This window comes from Scylla paramamosain, chromosome 3, assembly GCF_035594125.1.
Source record: "Scylla paramamosain isolate STU-SP2022 chromosome 3, ASM3559412v1, whole genome shotgun sequence".
NCBI lineage: Eukaryota > Metazoa > Arthropoda > Malacostraca > Decapoda > Portunidae > Scylla > Scylla paramamosain.
The window spans coordinates 29,230,522-29,255,521 of record NC_087153.1 but is presented as its reverse complement, the minus strand read 5'-3'; the positions used below and the strand labels follow the sequence as shown (position 1 = coordinate 29,255,521).

The 25,000-nt window shown below is 40.9% G+C and overlaps 1 protein-coding gene across 1 annotated transcript in view; it reads right to left on the bottom strand.

The window, feature by feature from the left end:
• Positions 1 to 25,000, bottom strand: part of LOC135093347 (leucine-rich repeat neuronal protein 1-like) — a 69,215-nt gene that overhangs the window by 6,764 nt on the left and 37,451 nt on the right. The window contains exons 2-8 of the mRNA XM_063992565.1: positions 17,541 to 17,681; positions 15,844 to 15,962; positions 7,027 to 7,145; positions 5,720 to 5,975; positions 3,705 to 3,816; positions 3,039 to 3,248; positions 943 to 1,121 (exon numbers count right to left, since the gene is read on the bottom strand). Of these exons, the coding sequence (XP_063848635.1) occupies positions 943 to 1,121; positions 3,039 to 3,248; positions 3,705 to 3,816; positions 5,720 to 5,975; positions 7,027 to 7,145; positions 15,844 to 15,962; positions 17,541 to 17,681 (1,136 nt within the window). The remainder of the gene's footprint in view (positions 1 to 942; positions 1,122 to 3,038; positions 3,249 to 3,704; positions 3,817 to 5,719; positions 5,976 to 7,026; positions 7,146 to 15,843; positions 15,963 to 17,540; positions 17,682 to 25,000) is intronic.

Here is a 25,000-nt window from a genome sequence, read left to right as displayed (position 1 = left end):
ACGTTTGGGTATAATCTTGAATCCATTATTTCTTGTTAGGTTAGAATGATCAATGGTAAAATATTTATGTGCATCAATGTTACTGCATCCTTTGAAAATTTTGAACACTTCAATTAGGTCTCCTCTTATCTTGCGCTTTGTTAAACTAAATAGGTTTAGTTCTTCCAGTCGTTCCTCATACGGCTTATTGCGCAATCTTGGAATCATCTTTGTGACTCTGTCACAAAGACCTCCTCCTCCTCCTCCTCCTCCTCGAGGAGGAGGAGGAGGAGAAGGAGGGGGAGAGATTGAAATGATAGTGGAGTGGACAAAGAAGAATAAGAGAAGGATGATGAGCAAAACTGCAAGATCAGTATGAAAGACGATGAAGGGAATGATAAATAGGAATAGAGACAAGTATATAAAAGAAGCATGAAGAAGAGAAACGGAAATGCTCATGATTAAAATACAAGGACGAAGAAAGGGTTATATTTAATGTTCTGAACTACTGATAGAAATAAAGAACGTGGAAAGTAAAGAAAAAAGAACACAATGCATCTCTCTCTCTCTCTCTCTCTCTCTCTCTCTCTCTCTCTCTCTGGGATAAAACAAGTCCGGTAAGGGACGAAAATAGGAGGAGAAAACCGTATCGCTAGTAACATGGAACGACACTGTAAACTTGCAGCGAATAATGACGTTTGACGAAAGTTATATTAAATTACTGCTAACTTCCGCTGTGTTTAAGTATCGGGATTAAAATTTGTTATTGTATATTACCTGGCGCATCCATTCCCGGTGGGGGAGAGAGAGAGAGAGAGAGAGAGAGAGAGAGAGAGAGAGAGAGAGAGAGAGAGAGAGAGAGAGAGAGCGCTCGTCTGCAAATCGTCTCTCTCTCTCTCTCTCTATCTCTCTCTCTCTCTCTCTCTCTCTCTCTCTCACACACACACACACACACACACGTACAAGATGGAGAGAGTGGTCTGCGGGTTCTTGTCCTCCAGGTCTGGGATGAGCGTTTCTGCAATCCACTTCACGTTGCAGTCACACTCCCACGGGTTGTTCTGCAGGTCCACGAACAACAGGTCCAGCCACGGCAGCATCTTCTCCGACAGAGTGCTGAGGCGGTTGTCCTGAAGGTGGATCTTGGGGGGGGAGGGAAAGCAGGCGTTGAGTAGGTGTCAGGTGGATTGCGGCTTGCTGGTCGGAGGTTGTGCGTGGAGGAAATGAGAGGCAAAACAGTGAAGGCTTTGTGCTCTGAGTGGTAAGACAGTGAGTGCTTTTTTGTTTTATTCCATCAAGGAAGGACAATACCTAGTGATGCTTTTAGTGTTTTGGTTTATCAGAAAAGGATAAGGGATGATATTAGTGTTTTTTTTTGGGGGGGGGTTTATTAAGGAAAGATTAATGATGTTATTAGTGTTTTTGGTTCGTCAAGGAAAGATGTGATGTTTTTAGTGTTTTTTTTTTGGGGGGGAGGGTTTATTAAAGAAGGATGATTAGTGATGTTTTTAGTGTTTTGTTTTTAAAGAAAGTATTTGCTAAGTTGAATGAGGGAATGACAGCGTGTAAAAGGTAACAAAATGTCAGGATCAACAAAAAACATAGCTGGACAGATGAGATAACCGCTCGTATTTGGCAGTATGAGTTACGGAATGACAGCTCAGGGAAAGTTAAAAGGAGGACATGACAGAAAAAAACAAAAAAAAACAAAGAACGCTTTGTTCTTTCATAAGGATGACTTTCAAAGATCCGGAAGATGATTACTTGGGTTCTCAGGTGTGTTTTCGCTATTGATGATGCAGGATCCATGTTAAACTACCACTAAAATCAATAAAAAACACAAGCTTCCAATAACAGCTACCAGAGCCCGTTAGTAGTGACAGAGATAAGACATCGGAACGTTTATTAATACCAAGGAGTGTTGCTGGAATAGACGCAGAGCTAACAATAATGAGTAGAATATTCAGCTACTACTCATGATGATGGTGATGATGATGACGATGAAGGCTGTTATGGCAATTAATTAATAATTTCTTTAGCGTTTAGGGAGGGAGCTGACTAGTGCCTGCCACATTTTTCCCGCAGTGGTTAAATATAGCAGCTGCAGATGAATATTTACGGTTTAATGTTCCATGGTGAACGTACACCCGCGCCGACTAATTTCTCCCCCCAGCCTGGAAGCCGGAGTTAATGTCAGTTAGTTCTGGGCGTTCGTTCGAACAAGCCATCCCCAATTACCCCAATGTAAATGTTATTTGATACAATTCGAACAGCTATACCTGATGTTGTTACATTGTGTCAGTATTTTTGTTACAATCAGAACCAGTAAAGGTATGTGTATACAGGTCTTTAATGTGCACTAATATTTTTTATTCTACAACGTAGTTGTTGGGATTCGAACGAACGTCCAGGACTGAATGACTATGATACCGGCTTCCAGTAGGGAGGAGAAATTTCTAAGCGCGAATGTATCTATTAACTGTATGTAAAGGAGGCGTGGTGCTCTGGAGGGAGGAGAAGGGATGCGGTTGTGAGGGGTAAAGCAAAGAACATGGACACAAGCTGGGAGAGAACAATGTAGTAGAAGTGGTGTAGGAATCAGCTCAGAGTCCAGGGAGAAAAATAATTCTTTGAAATAAGGACTAGGTGTGGGGATGTCTTGGGTAGTGTTAAGACAAGACATGGACTGGAAGGAGCCTTGTGAACGAATGAAAGTGTCAAGGAAAGTCTGAAATAGAGGATTATCTCTTATAAAAAGGGCTGGAACTAAGATGAAAGGCTAGTACAAACAGGCCGGTGCCCGTATTTTAAAACATTTTGTTCTCTCACCACGATTATTTACAAAGGCCACAGATGATTAGCCGGGTTCTCAAGAGTGTTTCTCTTGTTAATAGTGTAGAAATCTTATTATTTTGTCACTAATACCATAAAAATACCCTTAAAACTTGTGTAACTTCAACTAGAGCATTTTGAATGTAATGGAGGTATTCCCAGAAGTCTTTCAGAATATGGTCCCAGCAACCCCGGACGAGTATTAGCACTCTGTCGGCCCTCCTCACCTCCTGAAGCGCCAAGTCGTTGCCGGGCAACACCAGGAAGGCTGCTTCATCAATGACGGCAAAGTTAGGGTTGTCTGAGAGGTGCAGCACTTGGAGACTCGAAATACTGGAGAATGACTGCTGACCCACACTTCGTAGCCTTGGCAGCGCCGACAGCTGCAGAATACGCAGCGAGTGCAGGCCCTCTGGGAAGTCCCCGGCGTCGATCCTCTGTCGTCCAGAAAGCGAAGGGAAGGGTGTCAGTGTTTAAAACATATTTAGTCTATTTTGTGATTATTTCTGGGACCTTATTTCATTTTCTGTTCATTGGCAGTTACATATTCAAAAGGAATTAGATTAGTGAATTACAGATAAATTTATAAGATGTAGGCTTTCCCCGTATGTTTCAAGGATATTGATCAGAGTATAAAAATTCTTTTCAAGCATTTTCATGCCATAAGTGAAATAAAATATTTACTTACCAGTTTCTCCTCAGAATTACTAATATTCCTCAAATGATATCTTCTGATGGAGCTAGAGGCTGACACACACACACACACACACACACACACACACACACACCAATCATCCAGCTCGCCTCCTTTCCTAACCTATCAACCTCCTTTCCCCATCCCTCCCTCCCTCACCACTACACCCTCGACCCCTCCCCGCCTCCCTGGGACTCACGGTGATGGGGTTGGCGTTCAGGTTTAGCTCTTGGAGGGTTCGGGCAAATTTGAGCTCGCTTGAGGGCACTGATGAAAACTTGTTCCCTGCCAGCGTCAGCACTCTTAGTGTCCTGTGGGCGGGACGTGGGTGTTACTGGTGTTAGAGGGCGGTGGAGAAAGTGTTAAGTGGTGATGGATCGGGTTTCGAAGGTTTGTATTCATAGTATCGCGATAACATTGAAATATTGTCGTATTTGTAGTATCCTCACCATCAGCTCAGGTTAAGGTGGAGGTATTGTGGTGGCAAAGGTGTTTCTAGAAGGTTGTATTGTTAGTAAAAGGGATTCCATGTTGAAGTGCTATATGTTTGTTGTATAGGTGTGTGTATGAAAAGAAAATGTGTTCTCCATGAATGTTCTGGTTATTTTCATGAATATATGGAAAACAGACAAGAACACAAACACCAGGGTAGAATTTATCAATCTCTCTCTCTCTCTCTCTCTCTCTCTCTCTCTCTCTCTCTCTCTCTCTCTCTCTCTCTCTCTCTCTTTCTGTATATATATATATATATATATATATATATATATATATATATATATATATATATATATATATATATATATATATATATATATATATATATATATATATATATATATATATATATATAGATAGATAGATAGATAGATAGATAGATATATCGATCTATTATCTTTCAATCTATATCTCTCTCTATTATCATGCACGAAGCCGATACATTAAGGCTATATATTTTTTGCATTCCCCAGGAGTACCGCGGGGGAGATCTCAACAATGACCTAGTGGCGAGAAACACCTGGGACGGCTCGCTAGCTGGCCACACCTTGAAGCGTCCGGTACGTGGCCATCAACTCAGTAAGGTAGCTAATATTTGCCTTGTCTTCACCTAACCTAACGCATAAAGCTTCTGTGGCAAGTTGTAAAGTGCGATCTGCCTCTCATTGCTCTACCATCGCTTCTTACACGCTTTGTAAGGTCTAAAAACTTGTCTACTTCGTGTTTAATACTCTAAATAGATATACGTATATAAGTGGACCTTTATCAACGTGAATAACTGAAAGATATTTTCTTTCTAGCGATGTTAGTGCTCGCTTCGGATTTCGATTAAAATGGTGACTTTATACTACATATTTACTCCATATACATTCCCCTTCCCACACCTGAGGTTCGAGAAGCACTATTCTTATCGTCACCGTCTAAACTCTGTTAATGTACCACACTCTCTTCCAGTGTCATTATCGTTTTCTTTCAACATTATGTCCCCACATCCGGTCAGTACGAAGCCTGAAGTGGTGGTTTTTAAGAAGATCAGAGGATTTAACACTAAAAGAAGACGCTACACCCTTTGGAGTGACTGGCAAGTGACTTGTCTTCTGACTGTGACTCAATGCAGATTAGTGTTCGGGTAACGTGAAGGAGCCGCGAGCGTCATGATTGCAAACTATGATCTTGCATTTAAACAGAATGCGGGGACATGATATTTACTGAGGGATAGGTTTATATTAAATAGTCACTACTCACCACACTTCCCTTTCTATAATCGGATTGAATTACAACAGTAAATATCGAGGGTGCAGTACACTCATTCCTCAGTCTCTGAATGGAACCTACAACTGCTTTAAGCCATAAAGAAAAATCATTACCGAATATCCACCCCTTATACTGCATTATTTATCTCTCATACTACATATGCGAACTCTGAAACTCCTTACATGTTTTTCTATTTTCCCCTTTATATTACTTTATATTACTCTTTCAAGAGGGAGGTTTCAAGACACTTAACCTCCACCTTTAGATAATCCATTTGATTGTTCTCTAAAGGGGCTGACACATTAGTGGGCTTTTTTTTTTTCTACTTCTGTTTCGTTGCCCTTGGCTAGAGCCTTCTTTCATAAAAAAAAAAAAAAACACTGCATATCATCCTCCTTATACTGCGTGATTTACCCCTTTATACTACATATTTATTCCCTATACTGAATATTTTCCTTCCCGCACCTGAGGTTAGAGAGGAAGTGGTTAGGCAGGCGCTCGATGCCCGTCTGCGAGAGATCCAGCTCCTCCAGGGCTGTGAGTTCGTTAATCGCGGTGGCCATGCTGATGGAGATGTCCCACACGGGGTTGTTGGACAGGAAGAGCCGCTTGAGGTAGGGCAGGTGCTTGAAGGCGTGGCTGTCCAGGGTCTCCAGGTAGTTGTAGCTCAGGTCCAGCTCCTCCAGCCCCAATGGGAAGGGGTGCGTGTCATTAAAGCGTCCTGTGGGTGGTGGTGGTGGTGTTAGTGCCCATGAAGTGATGGTGGTGGTGGTCAGGTGGTGGTGAGGATGGTGTTAACAGCTGTTATATTAGTGGTGACTGTGGAGGTAATAGTAATAACGGTAAGAACAGTGTTGGTTGTTCGTATATCCAAAGAAGTAAAAGAAAAACAATGAAAGATACAACAGTTACACAATTGCTGATTACGTCTCGCAGTTAAATAAGCAATGTACGCACATCTTTATCCCCCATATCACTTAACACTAACAAATATCACATGAATCTCTGAGACACGTGGCAGGCCCTATAACAGTAATGAACAGAGGTGAGCGTGGCGTCCTCGGAGCTACAGTATGTACTCGTAAACCACCACGAGGACTAGTAAAGCCACCACGTCAGCAGCAAGAAGTCTGTTTAGCACGTGTTTATTTACTAGAGAGAGAGAGAGAGAGAGAGAGAGAGAGAGAGAGAGAGAGAGAGAGAGAGAGACGACTCGACACACGACACGACACGACAAGATAAGAGAAACTAGGTGAAGAGGAGTAGATCACAGGGAGCTCACAATCTGGGATAATATTTTTCTTAATAATTGACGTTTGAAGTGGTAGGGAAGTGACAGAGGAGGAGGATCTCAGGATGTGTGGCGAGGAATGTTGGAGAATGGAGTGCGTATGTAGTGGAGACCTTTGCTGTGGTAGAGAGGAGCGACTGGACGGGGGAATGAATGTACAGAGGGATTTATGAAAGGTAATTAAGGGGCAGAAGAACGTTGTATTATGGTGGTGGTGGAAGAGAAAGGTAACATGTGTAGTAAAAGAGAGAGAGAGAGAGAGAGAGAGAGAGAGAGAGAGAGAGAGAGAGAGAGAGAGAGAGAGAGAGAGAGAGAGAGAGAGAGAGAGAGAGAGAGAGAGAGAGAGAGAGAGAGAGAGAGAGAGAGAGAGGGGGGGGGGGAGAGGAGTAAGCAACAAAGGAACGATAAAGAAAGGAGAAAAGATCAAGGGAGAACAGAGAATAGCAGTGAAGAACTCAGTATATAAAATGACGACTCTTACCCTTAAACACGTTCTCCTTCAGTGCCTTCCCCGTAAGATTGTTGCCCTGCAGGACGAGCTGCTTCAGGTGAGGCAGATCCATGAAGGCCTCGTCGGCTATGCTGACGATCTGGTTCTTCCTGCAGGAGAGGAGTGGAGAGATGGGTTAGGGAGGAGGACGTAGATGAGGAATGAAAAGGAGGGAGAGAGTAGCGCTAAGGACTGACGAGACTAATATAAATGTTCAGGGAGGGTATTGAGGAGGTCATACTGGAGGAGGGACACGGAGGATTGAGAGGGAGAAGGTGGAGAGGGATGTAGTGATTATAAGTAGTGTGCAGGTAAGAGTGGCGTAAGATGGACAAATAAGTAACTGAGGAAGCATTCTACAAAGCTATATAAAAGACTGTCAAGAAAATATTACGGTTTCAAGCCATACTCGAAGGATTGAGACTTCTCTATTACTAGAAGTATGGCAGATTGAGTTTAAGTAAGCAGTGAAGGGAAGGAGCCTTTTGCTGAACTGTTATCCCTTTACTAGTCTGTCAGGTAGAGCTGAAGCTAACTTGCAGTCTGGCTATCCTGTACGTATAATCATTCATATATTGGAATCACAAAAAATCACAATTGAATAAATTAAAGTTAAAGATAAACCTCAGAATCCACGCAGCACACGGCAAAGCATCCAACTCCAGCAAGACGTGGAGGATCAAGGCCACGCTTTCTTTATTGCACCGATTCAAATTTTAACCAGTCTTTCTTTTGGTGAGAGAGAGAGAGAGAGAGAGAGAGAGAGAGAGAGAGAGAGAGAGAGAGAGAGAGAGAGAGAGAGAGACTCATGGCAGTTTCAGGCATTGCAAGGAGAGGCGACCCGTATCACATATTGTAAAAGAAAGTAAACACTTAGTGTTGTTCGTGGTTCTTTTAATTTGACGAAAAAGTACAGCCCATAAGACGATTTTTTTTCCATAAATGGCTTGTAATTATGTGGCACTGAAAAAATAACAAAATATATTAAGAGGCGAAGCGAATAATAAAAAGTCCGTAGATTATTACATATGAATATTACGTCATTAGTTCAGAAGCAGATGTTTCTCTGGAGATAGGGAGGAGACGGAGTGGCAGGAAAGCAGGTCTGTCACGGCAGCTTCACGGCACGAGAGGCAAGGCTGTTTGTTGCCGTGGCCTTGTTGTGCTGCCATCTCCCGTGACTCCTCCTATCGAAGTGCCGTGCTATGTGACTTGGGCGCTCATGTCCCTCCACCTTCTTCGATTTTCAGTCATGTGGATGAGGTGTGAGGGTCTGCATGCCAGGCTTTTATTCTCTGTGATCCCGTCTATTAACTTGTGTCTGTCTTTCTTGTGTCTCTCTTTCTCACTTCTCCTCCATCTTGCCTGCTATATTCGACTTCGTGCTTCCTAACAGTGTGCCCCATAAAATTTGAATGTTCAAGTAGTTTCCTATTTGTCTTTGCTTGCTGTAATACTTGATACTTTGTTTTTCTTGCTATTGAAGTCATTTTGAATATTCTACTTATTGTCTACATTTCAAAAGCCTCTAGTCTTTTTTTACGTAAGAGTGCCACTGGCCAACGGGAACAAAAACAACGAAAAAAAAAAGTCCACTAAGAGTGCCACTACCGAAGGAAAGTATAAAAGGATCATTCAAAACTGGAGATGTGTCTTGAAACCTTCCTCTTGAAAAAGTTCAAGTCATAGGAAGGAGGAAATAACAGACATGGACTTCCAGAGTTTACCAGAATAAGGATGGATGATCGAAAAGTGGACAGAATGTGGCTGAGAACTCAAATCTTGTGCAACGAGGCCGCGAGAGGAGGGGAAGCATGCAGTTAGCAAGATCAGAAGAGCAGTTAAGGTGACAGCAGTAATATAAATCAAGAAGAGATGTAACATTGTGGCAAAGAGAGAGAGACTGAAAACAGTCACACTTAGAGGAGAGTTGATGAGACGAAATCCTTTCGATTTCATCCTGTCTGGAAGACCAGTGTGAGTGGAAACATACATGTGAACCATACTTCATACATAGACGGATAAGGACCCTGCTGGAGGAGACGACTCGGAACGCCTAACTTCACAGAAGCTGTTTTAACTAGAGACAAGATCTGAAGCTTCCAGTTTAGATTATAAGTAAAGAATAGACCGAGGATGTTCATTGTAGAAGAGGGGGACAGTTTAGTTTTATTGAAGAAGAGGTGATAGTTGTCTGAAATGTTGTGTCAAGTTGATAGATGGAGGAATTGATTTTTTAAGGCATTGAACATTGCTAAGTTTGCCCTGCCCCATTCAGAAATTTTAGAGATATCAGAAATCAGGCGTTCTGTGGCTTCCCTGCGTGAGCTGTTTACTTCCTGAAGAGTTAGACGTCTACGAAAAGACGTGGAAAAGTGCAGGGTGGATAGGACAAGAAGTTCGATTTAGACAGGACAGAACCCCGAGGAACACCATTGTTAATAGACTTAAGAGAAGAACAGTGACCGTCTACCACACCAGCAATAGAAAGGTTTAGAGGGGAAACTTGAGATGAAGCTACAGAGAGAAGGATAGAAGCCGTAGAAGAGTAGTTTGGAAATTAAAGCTATAAGACTGTGGAGCGACAGATGTTTTAGGAATCTTCCTGCTGATAGATTAAAAAAATAAATAAATAAAAATAAGAGGCAATAAATTAGAGTATGGAGTTTGCTTCACAAGTATGAGGAGGTTCCACTCTCACTGCTCTTCTTGATAGGGTGGAATCAAAAGCAGCTTCGACTTTTCAACTCCTCTCCTCTACCTGACTGTCTTCAGTCTCTCTCTCATTGCTGCAATGTTGCATCTCTTGTTATCTTTTACCGCTATTTTCATGCTAACTGTTCTTCTGATCTTGCCTCCCCTCCTGCCGCAATCTCGCTGCACAGACTTTTTCTTTCACTTAGTCCTATTCAGTTCACTATTCTTATGCAAGAGTTAAACAGCATTCTCAATCATTCATCCCTTTTTCTGGTAAATTCAGTAACTCCTTGTATGCTTGTCTTTCAAGATGAATGTTTCACGACACTAATCCTCCAATTTTTTATCTTTTGATCTTTTTTTGGGGGTCTGGCACTTTCAGTGGGCCTTTTTTTTCCCGTTATTTATGTTGTTCTTGAGCAGTGCCTCTCTTACCATAAAAAGTCCATGTCTCACACCAGTGTGTCAAGGTCAACCATGCTATGTTTAATTTTAGGTTGTTTAAGAGTATCCCATTTTCTGGGAGCTTGTCTGTACCATTCCAATCCTTGTCTTTATTTCGGCGATACAGCGGCCATCACCTGTGATAGTATTTCCCAGGTGGCTTAAGCTGTTTACTTGCTTAATATTTGAGTTGTTTATTTTTGTTACATGCAGGAATTTTTTATTTTTCATTTATTTATTCATTTTTTTGCTACTACTATTGTTTCACTTTCCTTGATATTGATTTTTAAGCCATATCTTGTACTACTTCGGTGACCTTTAATTACTAAGTTCCGTAATTTCTCTTCCGTGTTTGTTATTAGCATTGTGTCGTCTGCATGTCTAATATTGTTGATATTCGCCCCTCCAAACTTTATACCCTAATAATGCTGCATGCTCCCACAATCCTGTCCAACACCTCTTTTGATATTTTTCCATTTAGATTTTATCTTGTCAATGTCTTCTGCTCTGATTCCAGCACAAGTCTTAGGTTCATGACATCAATTTCTGTGTTCTCCAATAAATTTAAAAGTTTGTCTAGTTGCACTTTGTCAAAAGCCTTTACAGAGTCGATGAAACAATGGAAAAGATTTTTCTGCATCTCTTGCCCGCTCGCATATGTTCCTCATTATATATATTGCATTTGTAGTACGTTTGTTGTCAGCGTGGAATTAAAAACATTTCGTCAGTCCTGAACACGGCAGTCAAAAGTCGCTCGTGCCGGGAAGTAACTTGCTCCGGGCTGGCACACGGCGGGAAATGTGGACTTACGACTTCCCTTTCCTCCTGTTGCTGATACTTTGCGACCTCCTCGAACACCTCAGTCCAAAGATGTCTGTAACGCGCGCAGACTTCCCCTGGACCGATCTGCAGTGAGTCGTGTTTGCCTTCGCTTTGCTCCCGTTGCTGCTGGCAGCCTGGACTCTCCCCCGAATTCATTAGTCAGATCATGACGTGTACCAACTCGCTCTGGACTGATTTGCTGTCCACGGTCCGTACTCTTTCTGAAAACTACCGTCCACAGCTACACATAGCAAGCTCCAGCTTCCGATGGATTCCTCTGCGGTAACTGCTTTTCTTCTTCCTGCACGGTGACTTCTGCGTCTTCGTTCGGGTCGGTGTCTTGCGTGACGCTGCAAGACTCGGTTTTCTCTATAACGTCGCTCTTCTCTGCGTCTTCCGTAACGCTGTCAGGTTGGCAGTCTTCGGTGTGTGTGTGTGTGTGTTGGGGTGGGTGTATATATATATATATATATATATATATATATATATATATATATATATATATATATATATATATATATATATATATATATATATATATATATATATATATATATATATATATATATATATACAGATATATATATATATATATATATATATATATATATATATATATATATATATATATATATATATATATATATATATATATATATATATATATATATATATATACAGAGAGAGAGAGAGAGAGAGAGAGAGAATCAAGCTAGGATAGTCGGCTAAAGGCAGCGACTTTATCAGTAATGTGTTCAGAGTGGATGAGGCAAAAGAAATACCAGGAAAAAGGAAAAGGAAGTAGCGGCTGAGAGAACGGAAAATATCAGAGAAAGAAATCAAGTTTAGTGGAAGAAATGGCATTAGCAGTACGTTTAATGCTTTACTTTGAAAAGGTAGAGAGAAAGAAGCAACTGGAAGGATCAACGTGAAGGACTCGCGCAAGGCGACTCATGCTGCGGGTGTCTTTTTCCATCGGGAAATGTTTGTTTATGAGAAAGTGAAAGTGAAGAGAAGCAAAAAGCGTGTCTGTAGCAGCGGGGCGAGTGAAGTGAGGCGTGGCGGATGAGTGGTAGACTGCAGTACTGCCACGAGGTTGAGTCGTGAGAAGGAAGCAGGAGAGAAGGACTAGACATGGAGAAAGGGAAGGCAGGGGTAAGAAGTACACGGCAGGAACAAAAGGTGAACAGGGTGGAGGAGGAATGTTCACAGAAAATGTAGAAATATGTTGGTGGTGTTGTTCATTCGTCTCTCATTAGATGAGAGACGGGCTATGAGGAGCCTGTCAGTGATTTGTGTTTAATACGTAGGAATAGAAAACAAAGGAGTATATGATGAAAGGACAAGAAGTAACGAATTCAAGCTTAAAAAAAGGTTGAAAAAACATGAAATTTTTTCATAGTGGTGAATAACTGGAATAGATTTACCAGTCATGTTGTTAGAGTCGAGTGAGTCAGAAACTTTAGAGATGACACGTGCATTTGCACAGTGAGTGCCATGTATATGTCTGATGCTTTGCACTTTCTCTTACATAGTATTTATATTCTTGTGGAGGAGTTGGATGAGGAGGAGGATTATAAACAATTACCTGGAAACAGCAACAACAACAGATCAGCTAGGAATTTTTAATGTACGTATAAGTAAAAGAAAAAAAATGTTTTATGTAGATCAACTCTCTTTTTGTTGTCTCCTCTTTTCCTGATGTTCTTATGTTCTTAACTAACGAGCATGAGAAGGACTGCACGGTGGAAGACTCCTTTTCACGCGCCTTCCTCTATTTGTAAGGCTGGCTGGAAAAACTAAAATGGAGTTTGTATAAAGAGTAAGACATAAGCGTAAGAAACATGAAAATGTAATGTGTGAGAGGACAAGGATGCTTTATGGCAGTGTTGGGCTGTAGAACATATTTACATAAGTGTTTGCAGACCAGTTCGGCGACTGTAATACGAGAGAATGCCTGGAACCCCAAAAGACGGTCACGAATTGCCAGGCTCTCCATGATACTCAGTGTGCTAAATCAAGAGTAATGATGGTGACTGATGTGTGTGTGATGCAATACTCCTTCCTTTTATATTAGCAACACTGCAGAATCAGTATCATGTACATGACCGAGTTAACTCAGTACGAAAAAAAAAAAGTACTGATGACATAGTGCTGTACTGAGCAAACAAATACTCGTATATCTTATGCATCTACGTAAGTGCAAAGGCAGTACTGAAATTAAGAGCTACGAGTAAATAATTTGCAGCATCTTTAACTTTAGTTTAATAGATGCATGCAGAGGCCAAATTTACTGCTTAATAATAGGACATGTTTCTCCTTGGAACTTTCAACGCACTTCCGTCATTATATGTAGAATGTTACAGTACTTCCCTGCTCAGCTCTCCTCTAAACCAGTACCATCTTCTGGTCATTTATAGGACGCAGCAACCCATGAGGTTTTCTGCACCTGTCACCATGGATACCGGTATTGTGTACAGAACTTCCTACCTATTGTGTGTCTATTAAGACGGAGCGCCTCGCTCCTCATTGATTGGCTTCAGAGGAGACCTGTTACATCATCCCATGCCATGTTGAGAGAGAGAGAGAGAGAGAGAGAGAGAGAGAGAGAGAGAGAGAGAGAGAGAGAGAGAGGCACTTAATAATCTGTGATACTGCTAGTTAGGTAACTAAAATCTTATGAAACATTAAGTACATGCCACTGAATTACGTTTGTCTTCATGGAAATTCCTCCAAGACAGTTGCTACTGATGAGATTGTGTTAGAGGCAAGGCCTGCATATCCTGTTTCGTCATCATCATCATCATCATCATCATCATCATCATTATTAGCATCACCTGTATCTGTCCATCCTAACAAAATTTCTTTGACTTCTTTATCTCCTCTCGCTGTCTAGTTCTCTGCCTGACCTGTCTTTTTTTACCGTCTCTAGATCAATAATTAATGACTCCAGTTACGGGGCCTGCTGAAAAGTTCGTGGCTTGAAGGTGAAAGAGGTGAGCTGGAGATTTGAAATTTTGTCCACTTATATACAATCTTTTTAATAGCTTACTTGCAAATTTTGAAGTGTCTTATACCATCTTTTCTTCTATTCTAAGTACTTAAAATAAAAGTAATTGAATAGATTTGAAGAAAATGGACGAAGTTGCGCACGGTGCTGTGATTCGCTGCTTCTTCATCAAAGGATTATCTCCCAAGGAAATCCATTAGAATATGGTGGACACTCTAGGGGACAATGCTCCTACTTACAGCATGGTTAAAAAATGGGCAGCTTGATTTTAATGGCGAAGGAAAAGTTTGGAAGTTGACCCACGTGAAGGAAGGCCTTCTACGGTGACCACTCAGGAAAAAAATAAATAAAACATTAACAAAATTCATTTATGATCATGATAGATCAATGAATCACTTTACACTTCATAGCCTAACAATTAAGCATCTCGAAGGAACGAGTTGGAGCAATTATAACAGACCGTCTCCATATGACCGAGGTTTCTGCTAGATGGGCCCCAAAGTTTCAACCTGACTAGGAACGCCTTCGACACCACATGTTCAAGGACAATCTCCGACTTTTTATGTTCATCCAGAGAGATTATTGCAGAGATTTGTCACCATGGATGAGACTTTGGTGCTTCATTTCAAACCGGAGACCAAACAACAATCAAAACAATGTCAGCATCCTGAATCTCCGACTGCGAAGAAGGCGAAGGCAGTGATGTCAGCTGGGAAGGTGATGACCTCGGTGTTTTATGATTCTGAAGGAGTTTTGATGGTGGACTATTTTAGCAAAGGCCCAGGCTATTACTGGAACATACTGCGCTAATCTACCGAGTCAATTAAAAGAGGAAATCAAGAGAAAAGGCCGTTGAAAGTTAACTTGAAAGGTGCTGTTCTATCAAGACAAAGAAAGGTCCAGCTCACAAGTCTGCTGTGACTCTTGCTGCCATTCATGAGTGTGGCTTTGAATTTCTTGATCATCAACCTTTTTCACCTGATTTGCCCCATTGGACTTCAACTGTTGGCTAAACTGAAAAGTGAACTCGGTCGCCATCTTGCCTCTGATGATGAAGTTACTGAAGCTGTGATCGACTATTTAGGAGACCAGGATTCAGTTTTTTACAAAACCGAAATTCAGATGCTCCATGATCGCTGGACTAAGTGTGTGAACTTAAAAGGAGACTATGATGAAAAACAAATATGTAAAGTTTTATTTGAGTTATTTTTTATACCTTAGGCCACGAACCGTTCACCCGCCCCTCGCATCTGTCCATTATCTACTGGCATGATGTGACCTGTTGGCTGTCAGGCATTACGTATTGCCTCACCTGCTATATGTATGACTATCTGTATTCACTCACTACTACTTCCTTCTTTCTTGATTGTCTGACTGACTTGACAAGCGCTCAGAATGTTTTTTTCTTCTTTTTTTTTATGCAAGAAGGGTCTGGCATAAGGCAACAAAAAAGAATAAAAAAGATCTACTAAAGGGACCAGTACCTAAAGAGTATAATCTGAAAAAGATTATCCAACATTTGAGAAGAGTCGTGAAACCACTTAGGTTATATTACCACTACGACCACTGCAATACTACTACTACTACCACTACTACTACTACTACTACTACTACTACTACTACTACTACTACTACTACTACTACTAATAATAATAATAATAATAATAATAATAATAATAATAATAATTGCTCATACAAAGAATTTGTTTAGGGTTTGTCTAAAGTGTAAAAGAGGAACATAGAAATTTAAATAGTTTAAAAAAATACTATCTGTCAGCTTTGACACAAAAGAGAGAAAAAAATATCCACCACCACCACCACCACCACGGACTCACTTCATTATGAGGGTCACCAGCTGCGTCACATTCGCGAACTTGGCGACATGGTGGATCACGTTCTCGGAGAGGTCGAGGCGCACCGGCAGCGTGAAGGCGTCGTTAGTCATGTCCGGGATCTGTGGAGGGCGAGGGGAGTCAGAGAGGCTGCCTGGGGATGGATAGCGAGGGCGGGACTAAGGTCAGGAGTATCGCTGCTGATTTATGTTTGAGAGTCACTTCCTTCTTGTGTTTGGGCGGATTTCATCTTTCTTTCCTTTAGTTTTATATATAAATTGGTTAATGAATCTCTCTCTCTCTCTCTCTCTCTCTCTCTCTCTCTCTCTCTCTCTCTCTCTCTCTCTCTCTCTCTCTCTCTCTCTCTCTCTCTCTCTCTCTCTCTCTCTCTCTCTCTCTCTCTCTCTCTCTCTCTCTCTCTCTCTCTCTCTCTTTCTCTCTCTCTCACCCGACGCTCGTTTTAACATGGCAAGTCTCTGTCACGGGTGGGCTAAATGGACCTGACACCCTGACGATAACGGGATGGAGAGGCAATGAAAGGGGGAGGGTCGTCATGGAATTATCGTTGCCTGTGCTATCAAGGGGTCAGGGGACGAAGGGATAAAACTTGTTAAACTTCATAAGTGGAGATTACAGCTTAATGTTATAGGCCACTTGGCTGGGATGGTTTAGAGTCGGCAGGTGTGCGTGGTGGAGATGAGGCAGAGGGAGATGGTGGTGGCAGGCAGAGGTCGGGTTAGCCTTTCACAGCTATAGGGTTATTGATTCATAAAGGGATAATTGGTGTGGTGAGGGAGGCATGAGGAGGGAAGGTGTGTCTGGAATGCCGGCACATATCGACGGCTCCTTTTTTATATATAGAAAAGTGGGGTGAAAAATAGAACGGGGGGTTAAAGCATGAGTCTTGAGAAAGAAATGAAGACCGAGAGGTGCAGTGCACACATCGTGGTCACTGTAGCGTAATGAAAGTCCAAGGAGCATAAAGTAAGGGAAGCTGCAAGAAGCCGTCAGGTCTACACGTGGCTGTCCCTCCATAAAACACACACAGCTATATCCACTTATGATCTCCGCTCGTGAATAACAAGAACATAAGGAAATAAGGGATGGTCACCATAGATAATGCCATAGCTCATTTTAAAGGGGATACTCGACTCTTGATTTTAACTGGTGTGAAGGAAAATTACTACATGCATTTCACTGGTAACTTTTGAGAACATACAAAACCAAGGCACAAGTAATAACACGAGAGTTATAATATGGGTCCGTAAGCGCCGTCTGAATGAGGTAACTCCATCTCAATACTACATCATATAACTTGTTACTGCTGATGTTTTGAAGGCTGCCAAAAGTTACCAGTTATATACCAGCATCACTTTACTTCTGTACCAGTTAAAACCAAAGGACGGTATAATCTTTAACTGGTGTAAGGTGTTTGTTGTAATAGTGTTACATCATTAAGAGCTTTGATAGAAGATTAGACAAATTTCTGGATGAAGATGATAAGTAAATATAGGTATGTATGTTTCATAAGGAGACTGCCACGTGTAGGCCTGGTGGCTTCTTGCAGCTTCCCGTATTTTCTTATGTTTTTGTGTGTTCAGTGACGTCTTCCAATACATTGGAATCGGGGTGGAACAAATTACTCATCCCTACTTGACTGCATTACTTCTTCTGGCACACACACACACACACACACACACCTGGCTTATCATGGTGTTGGTGCAGTCCACGTCCAGGGGTATAGTGGAGATACAGTCACACTTCCTGCACACTGGTGACTTCTCGTTCTCCTGGCCCGCTGCCGCCGCCACGGCCGCCACCGCCAGCACCAACACCCACGCCTGGGGGAGAGGAAATATTTATCGTTTATTGATTTATTAAGACTGCAGTAATAGGACCACACGGAAAGATTCGCGAATGTCCAGGGTACGGAGGAGGAATAACAATGCAGGAAAAAATAAATATTGGATGAGAGGTTGAAAATAACATCAGTTTTTTTCTAAGATAAATTAATAGAAAAAAAAGTCAGTTCATGCATCTGATGTTTTCATTTAATCTATTTTCTGTTTCACTAACACATCATTAAGAATTCGAATAAAGTTACGCATACAACAATTTGCCGTAGTTGGTGTCTCAAAGTACACATTTTCTTCGAAGCCGCGTGAGAGAGAGAGTGAAAAATATTTGTAATAACTAAAATATAAATTTTCTTTTCTCAGTACGTTCATAATTGAATACAGCATAAGTTCATGATGAGGACCGTACGCTGAAACACTTAAGTACCTAATCTGTACTGCACTGAAAAAACTCTAGTGGAAGTTGTTAGGGTTTTTAAGGGTTTTCATGATTCTAGGGATAGATTAGCAGGGATTCAACAATATCGCTTTGAAAAGACACTCATTAAAACCCGATTAATCATCTACCTGACCTTTGAAAATCGTCGTGAAGTAGAGAATATAAGCCTGAGTGTCACATATAATACTAATTTATTATACTGTACCTTAAAACCCACACAACACTTTCAGCCTCAGTCGTGGAGACGAAGATAACAGAATGCCCCTGAGTAATGCGTTCCTAATCAGAAAATTACATAAAGTAAAGAAGACCTAAGTGAAGACCTGTGCTAGAGAGTGAGCAGCGAGACTTACGCAAGGGGACCGTGAGAAGGCCAGGCATGCAAGTAATACAAATGTCAACCGAGGGTGACAAAAAACTCAACTCGGTGAAAGGAGGAGACTTGATTAACTACGCATGTAACTTGTGGCTGTGGTGACTTTTTTTTTAATTGTCTATCTTTCTATCCTGTGACTGGCATTCTGTCTATTTATCTAACTAATTATATATCAATTTTGTGATAGGTATTCTTTGTCTGTCTGTCTATTTATCAATCTATTTTGTGTCTAGCATTCTATATATCTATCTTATGTCTGTCTGTCTGTCTGTCTGCCTGTCTGTCTATCTATGTCTGTCTGTCTGTCTATTTTATGACTGGTATCTATCTATCTATCTTATGACTGATATTCTATCTCTGTCTGTATCTATCTATCAGTCTATCTATCTGTCTATCTATTTATGTCTGTCTGTCTGTCTGTCTGTCTATTTATTTTATGACTGGTGTCCCTTATCTATCTATTTATCTTTATCTATTTATCTAGTGACTAGTATTCCTTCTTTAATTCTTTTTGTCTGTCTGTCTGTCTGTCTGTCTATCTATCTATCTATCTATCTATCTATCTATCTTGTGACTGGAATTTTATCCATCTATATATCTATCTATCTATTTATCTATTTAATTCTTTCACCAGTTGTCTGTGTGCCTCCCATAACGTAAATTCTGTGCGCCTGTGACAGAAAGCAATGCCCCCACACTGCCAATAAGAATACAGTCATCCAGCATCCAGAATCAAAATATATACAGTATACTCCAGCATCCATCCAGCTGTCTCGTCAGGTGGCTCTTCCATTGCGTATTTGAACGTGTTTGTATTGAATTTGAGATGAGTAATGTATGAAGCTTTGACCTGCACTTTAGTTTTATAGTTTGTGTTTGCAGATTAGTAATATTTTTTTTTTTTCTTATATCCAGTGAAAAGGGATTACTGCCAAAAGATAAGAGGATTTTGTAATTCTCTCCCTTCTTTTTTTTTTTTCCTTCTTAATTCTTATTCTTATTGATTTCTTTTAACTTTATACCCCTCCTCCTCCTCCTCCTCCTCCTCCTCCTCCTCCTACTACTACTACTACTACTACTACTACTACTACTACTACTACTACTTTGCTGTACGAGTATATTATTGTTGTTGTTGTTGTTGTTGTAGGAGAGACAGCAGCGGAAGCAGGATCATTGTTATTATTTTCAAATCCATTTCATAGAAAAATGCGTGATTCATCCAGCCTCGATTTTTCCTCAAAAAAAAAAAATAAATAAATAAAATAAATAAATAAAAATAAATAAATAGATAAATACAATAATAATAAATAAATAAAATAAATAAATAAATAAATAAGTAATAGTAATAATAATAATGATAATAATAATAATAATAATAATAATAATGATAATAGTAATAGTAATGATAATTATAATAACAATAATAAACAGATAAATAAGAAATCAACATCGACTCAAAAGAAAAAAAAGTTGTGAAAGTTACAGCAAATATCAGGTCCACGACACTGAACTTTTATTTCCTCCATGAATATCACAAAAATAAATAAAGACGTATAGGTTATAATTCATTTGAGCTTGTAACATTCTCAGTGAACCAAAAGGCAATTATACAACAGATGGCACCACCTTTGTAGTTTCTGGGACAAATCACTGGATGGATATGTTAGTATTCTCCACACTATTGTAACCTTAAGTTCTCGTTGACGTCAGTGTCCGTGTGTGTGTGTGTGTGTGTGTGTGTGTGTGTGTGTGTGCGTGAGTTCAGAGGTGTCAATGAGCGTTACATGAGTCATCCAGTGAGAAAAACATGATCTTTTCACCCAGACGTTCAATCTAATCACTGAAGGCACTCGTGTGTTGCAGATGTTTCATTGCGCGTTGTCGTTGTTATTATTATCGCGGTTAGTTGCCCGTGTTACAGTCAATAGATAAAGCACTGAATTTTTTACCGTAACGGACTGACGATGATTGTAAACCCGTTCTGTTAAGAGATTACAGTATTTTTATCTTTCTCTCTATCTGGTGACTGGTTATCTTTTTATCTATCTACCTATTTATCTGTCTATCTATCTATCATATCTTGTGACTGGTATTCGTTCTTTCTGTCTATCTATATATCTATCTTTCCTTTCTTCCCTTGTGCCTCTTGATAGATTACTATACTTACTGTTCACGACCAGCACTAATTGTTATGTAACGATGCAGGTTCAGTGGCGCAGGTTGTAATGAATTAGCATAGGGGTGAAAATCAGTGTGACAAGAAAGAAAGGATGCAAAGTCTGAAATGCAGGGAAGGTGTAGGAGGTTGAGAGTATTGAACCTGCTGCTGTAGGTCACACAGGGCAGGAAAGGTTAAAAGGATGTCCGTCAGTAAAGGAATATGACTGTTGTGACTATAATTGTCACCATTACTGTCTGCACTCGATGGCATGTGTGGGAGTAAAGTATTCATGTTAATTCATTAGCGTCTCTCTCTCTCTCTCTCTCTCTCTCTCTCTCTCTCTCTCTCTCTCTCTCTCTCTCTCTCTCTCTCTCGTTTGTCGGTTTGTCTGCCTGTTTATTTGTTTGTCTGTTCGTTTATCTGTCTCGGTGTGTTTATTGTCTATCTGCCTGCCTGTCTCTCTCTCTCTCTCTCTCTCTCTCTCTCTCTCTCTCTCTCTCTCTCTCTCTCTCTCTCTCTCTCTCTCTCTCTCTCTCTCAAGTCATTCCTTTAAACAAAGAGGCTAAAAAAATTCCTACATCTGGGTCGCGGGATGCCTCGCGTCCTTCACGTGACATCAAGGAAGGAAACTTAATTTCCTTAACATTATTTAAGTTTTTTTTTTTTAAAGTATCAGATTTGCTTCTTGTGATTTTTGTTGTTTTCCTTTCATATCCCAGTGACAAGGCTGCTTACTTTCGCCTAACTTTTGGCTTGTCTTGTCGTGCTGTCGAAAGCAGAGAAGGGTTGGGAGGGAGAGGGGGAGGGGGACAGTCCTTCGAGGTCACCGTCTGCCCTCACGTCAGGCGCGACCTTTACATTCTCGCGGGGATCGTGCCAAAGACAAAATCCGACTTCCCCGAAAACTCTTTCCTCAGGATGAAACAATAAAATCTCGCGAGTTCGAACTCTTTGTTATTTCTGGCACTTTGTAAAAATAGTCTCCGATAATTTCCTTCTCCTTCCCTCCCCCCTATTTAATGCAGACGCTATTGTTTTAATTTATTCACCAACTTTTCTGCTGAATTTCTCCTTAAGAGCCTTAATTCAAAAGCCTAAAGTCTTCCCTTGGCCTTCCCAACCACCGTCGAATTAAATTTAATATATTATCAAGTTCTTTCTCATACTGGCTTCTTTTCCCCTTCTCGTGCTGTCCTGCAAGACAATATTGTCCTGGCGGGGTCCTCCCTGCTGGATTTTTTAAACTTTCATGTTCTCAAGCCTTTCCTAAGTAGACTTTTATGACCACGTGCATCAGTATGTACATATATTATTTACAGGAAACATACCCACACTCAACATTCCCGAGAGAGGTGACTGCTCTGATCCTCCACCAAGTTAGAAACACCACAATGTAGATTTCTCTGCATTTATAAAACCCACCTGACAGTCTTCAACAGGTAGGGTATCAAACAATCATTACGTAAATTAAGGTAAATTCATGAATAAATATGATAGGTGGAAATAAGTAGTGATGTTCCATGTAGAGAATGCCACTTATAGGCCTGATGTCTTTTTGTAGATTTCCTTATTTTCTTATGTTATGTTTTAAACTTATGTATTTGTATGCTGTCAGTTTGTATGTAGTTAGTGGCGTTTACCAGTAACTGAATCTTGGCTGCTCTCTCTGTTGAAAGGTTTTGATGATATCTGAAATTGCAGCTTAAAGTGTGTGTGTGTGTGTGTGTGTGTGTGTGTGTGTGTGTGTGTGTGTGTGTGTGTTTGCTTGATTCACCCACAGTCTTGAGGATCATGTGCTATACCCGTGATCGCCGGCTTTGCCCTTCAGGAGAGAGCTTAGGGTTCTGTGTGTGTGTGTGTGTGTGTGTGTGTGTGTGATATCTCCCTTCCCGTGCTATACTTTAACTTTTCATTTCCTTGCTGACTACCACTGCTACTGCTGCTGTTACTAATCTTCCACTCGTTTACTCGTGAGATCGATGGTCACTGTTCCTTTAAATCCATTAGTTGTCCATCGGGTCTCTTGTTCTATCAATCACTGCCCTTCCATTACCTCCTGACGGCTACATTCTTCTCCCTGTAATAGATGAGTCTTCAGACAAACTACGCCGGGACACCCTACAACATATAGACCATCCATATTCTCAAATGCTTCTATGCGCCGAAACCCAGACAACTTTTAGAAGACTCTAGTTGAAGCTGCACGGGTTTTTAAGGGTGTTTTCTTGATTCTAGGTACAAATTAACCAGACTTCTACCCTGTTAATGATCTCTGTGACCTTTGAAAATAGTCGTGGTGAGAGAGCAAAGCGTTCCAGAGTAAGTGGCTATATTGCAGTACACAAGCTTCTATAAGAGAATTTCACTCAAGAACGTTCCATCCGTAAGCTCTCCCTCCAAACAGTTCCCTCCTATTGATAAATTAAGTTAAGTTAGGTTAGGTTCTGGTAAGTTGGGTTGGGTTGCGTTAGGTTGGTTAAATTTGGTTTGGTTTGGTTAGGTTAAGTTGGTTTAGGTTGGGTTAGGTTTGTTTAAGTTAGGCTGGATTAGGTTAAGTTGAATTAGGTTAGGTTTGGTTGGATTGAGTTAGGTCGGTTTGGTTTGGTTGGGTTGGGTTAGGCTGGATTAGGTTGGGCTGAAGATTAAGCTGAATTAGGTTATATTACATTGGAACAGTTAAGTTGGATTTGGTTGGGTTAGGTTAAGTTAGGTTGGGTTGAGTTGGGTTAAATATTGTGACGAATTATTTTGGTTAATATTTTCATGAAGGAATCTTGGTGTTTACGTAAGGCGATATTGCATTTTGTTCCTTATTAGACGAAGAGACGTCAGTGTGCTCTAATGTCACAAAGACCACTCTGTCCTCTAATCAACCAGACGAATCACTCATGATAACACTTTTCGAGGCATTCCTGATAACCCGATAACTAGCCACTCTCCCCTCTCACTGGTACGACACTTGACTGCCACATGATGTACCCTCTTTTTTCCGACACCATATGCTAATATTGATAATGAGGCGCAATAAAATCAATGGAAAAATAACTCTTCTTATACTGGGTACTGCACGTGTCTTAGGAGGCAAGATCTTCCTTTAACCACACAATACGATTACTGCCTTACCATGTGATGATATACGTAATTATTCATAGCAGTAAGTCTTATTACCTTCCGTGGTTCATTCTGATAACCTGCCTCATGTGTTGTTGTCTTTTACTGCAGTTGTTATCACACTTATGCTTGGCCTTCTTAATTTGTTAAGTGCACGCTTGCATTTTTCTTCCTTTCCCGTGGCTGAGTTGCACAAAACTTTTTTTTTCATATTCTTGCTTGTTTTGCGATTAACTTTCCAATGTTCTAATAGAGGAGTATCAAGACACCTCCGGAACTAAACTGGCCAACTTCTTCAACTTTTTCTTTGACTTTTTGGCAGCAGCAAGTTGAAGAGTTTGTCTCCCTCTGTGCCCTTAATCAGTCTCCTTGACACTTGAAGTTAGAAAAAAAAGAAAAAAAAACATCCTCCATGTCCATTTCAGTAAGTCGCAGAAAGGTAAGCGTCTTCTTAAACCTTATGAAGTGTGACGCACTTACAAAGTTTGCTGGGGGTTTCATTTCAACTTTCTTTACTACACCTGTGTTTCTCATTCAGGGGCGACATGTCATGAAATGGTATAGTGTCGTGTTTGTTGCGGAGCCTACCTACGTAAGCCCTGCTTCCATTTGGGTGGAAAGGATTAAGACCCCATCGTTGTAAGAGTGCAGAGTGGATGTAGTAAGCTGCGCTCTAGCCTCGCTGCAGCAAACACACCGGGTAGTTTCATCAACAGATTAGATACAAGGTGATGGAGTTGGCGTTAGCGAGCATGACATTATAGGAGACGAATGTGCATTGCCAGACGTGTGCTGAATAACGCTGACAGCAGCAGCATGGGATGTGTTGTTAGGTCCAACAGCTTCGCGTGTAATGGACGATGGTAAAGAATCGTTTGACGTAATGGTAATGGTGTTGGCAGTGGAGTGTACGACCCGTGTGATAGATGTGGAGGAGGAACAGTGATGACCAATAGTCTGCTAAACTACATCACTTGTTCACAATGTTTTTAGCGTTCCCTGTCAATCTTTAATCATGTCTTTCAGTTCTTAGACTCTATAAGGAGATTATCTACAAATCAGAGGACTCTCAGTTAATGAAAACGTAAAACAGTGGAAGTGAGGGCGACAGGGCACTCTACCTCTGACCATGACTGTTCAAAGGCCAGGAAGATAAAGGGAGAGCCCGATGACCCTTTACGAGGTTATCTGCTGCGACGGGCCAGCGACACTACGCC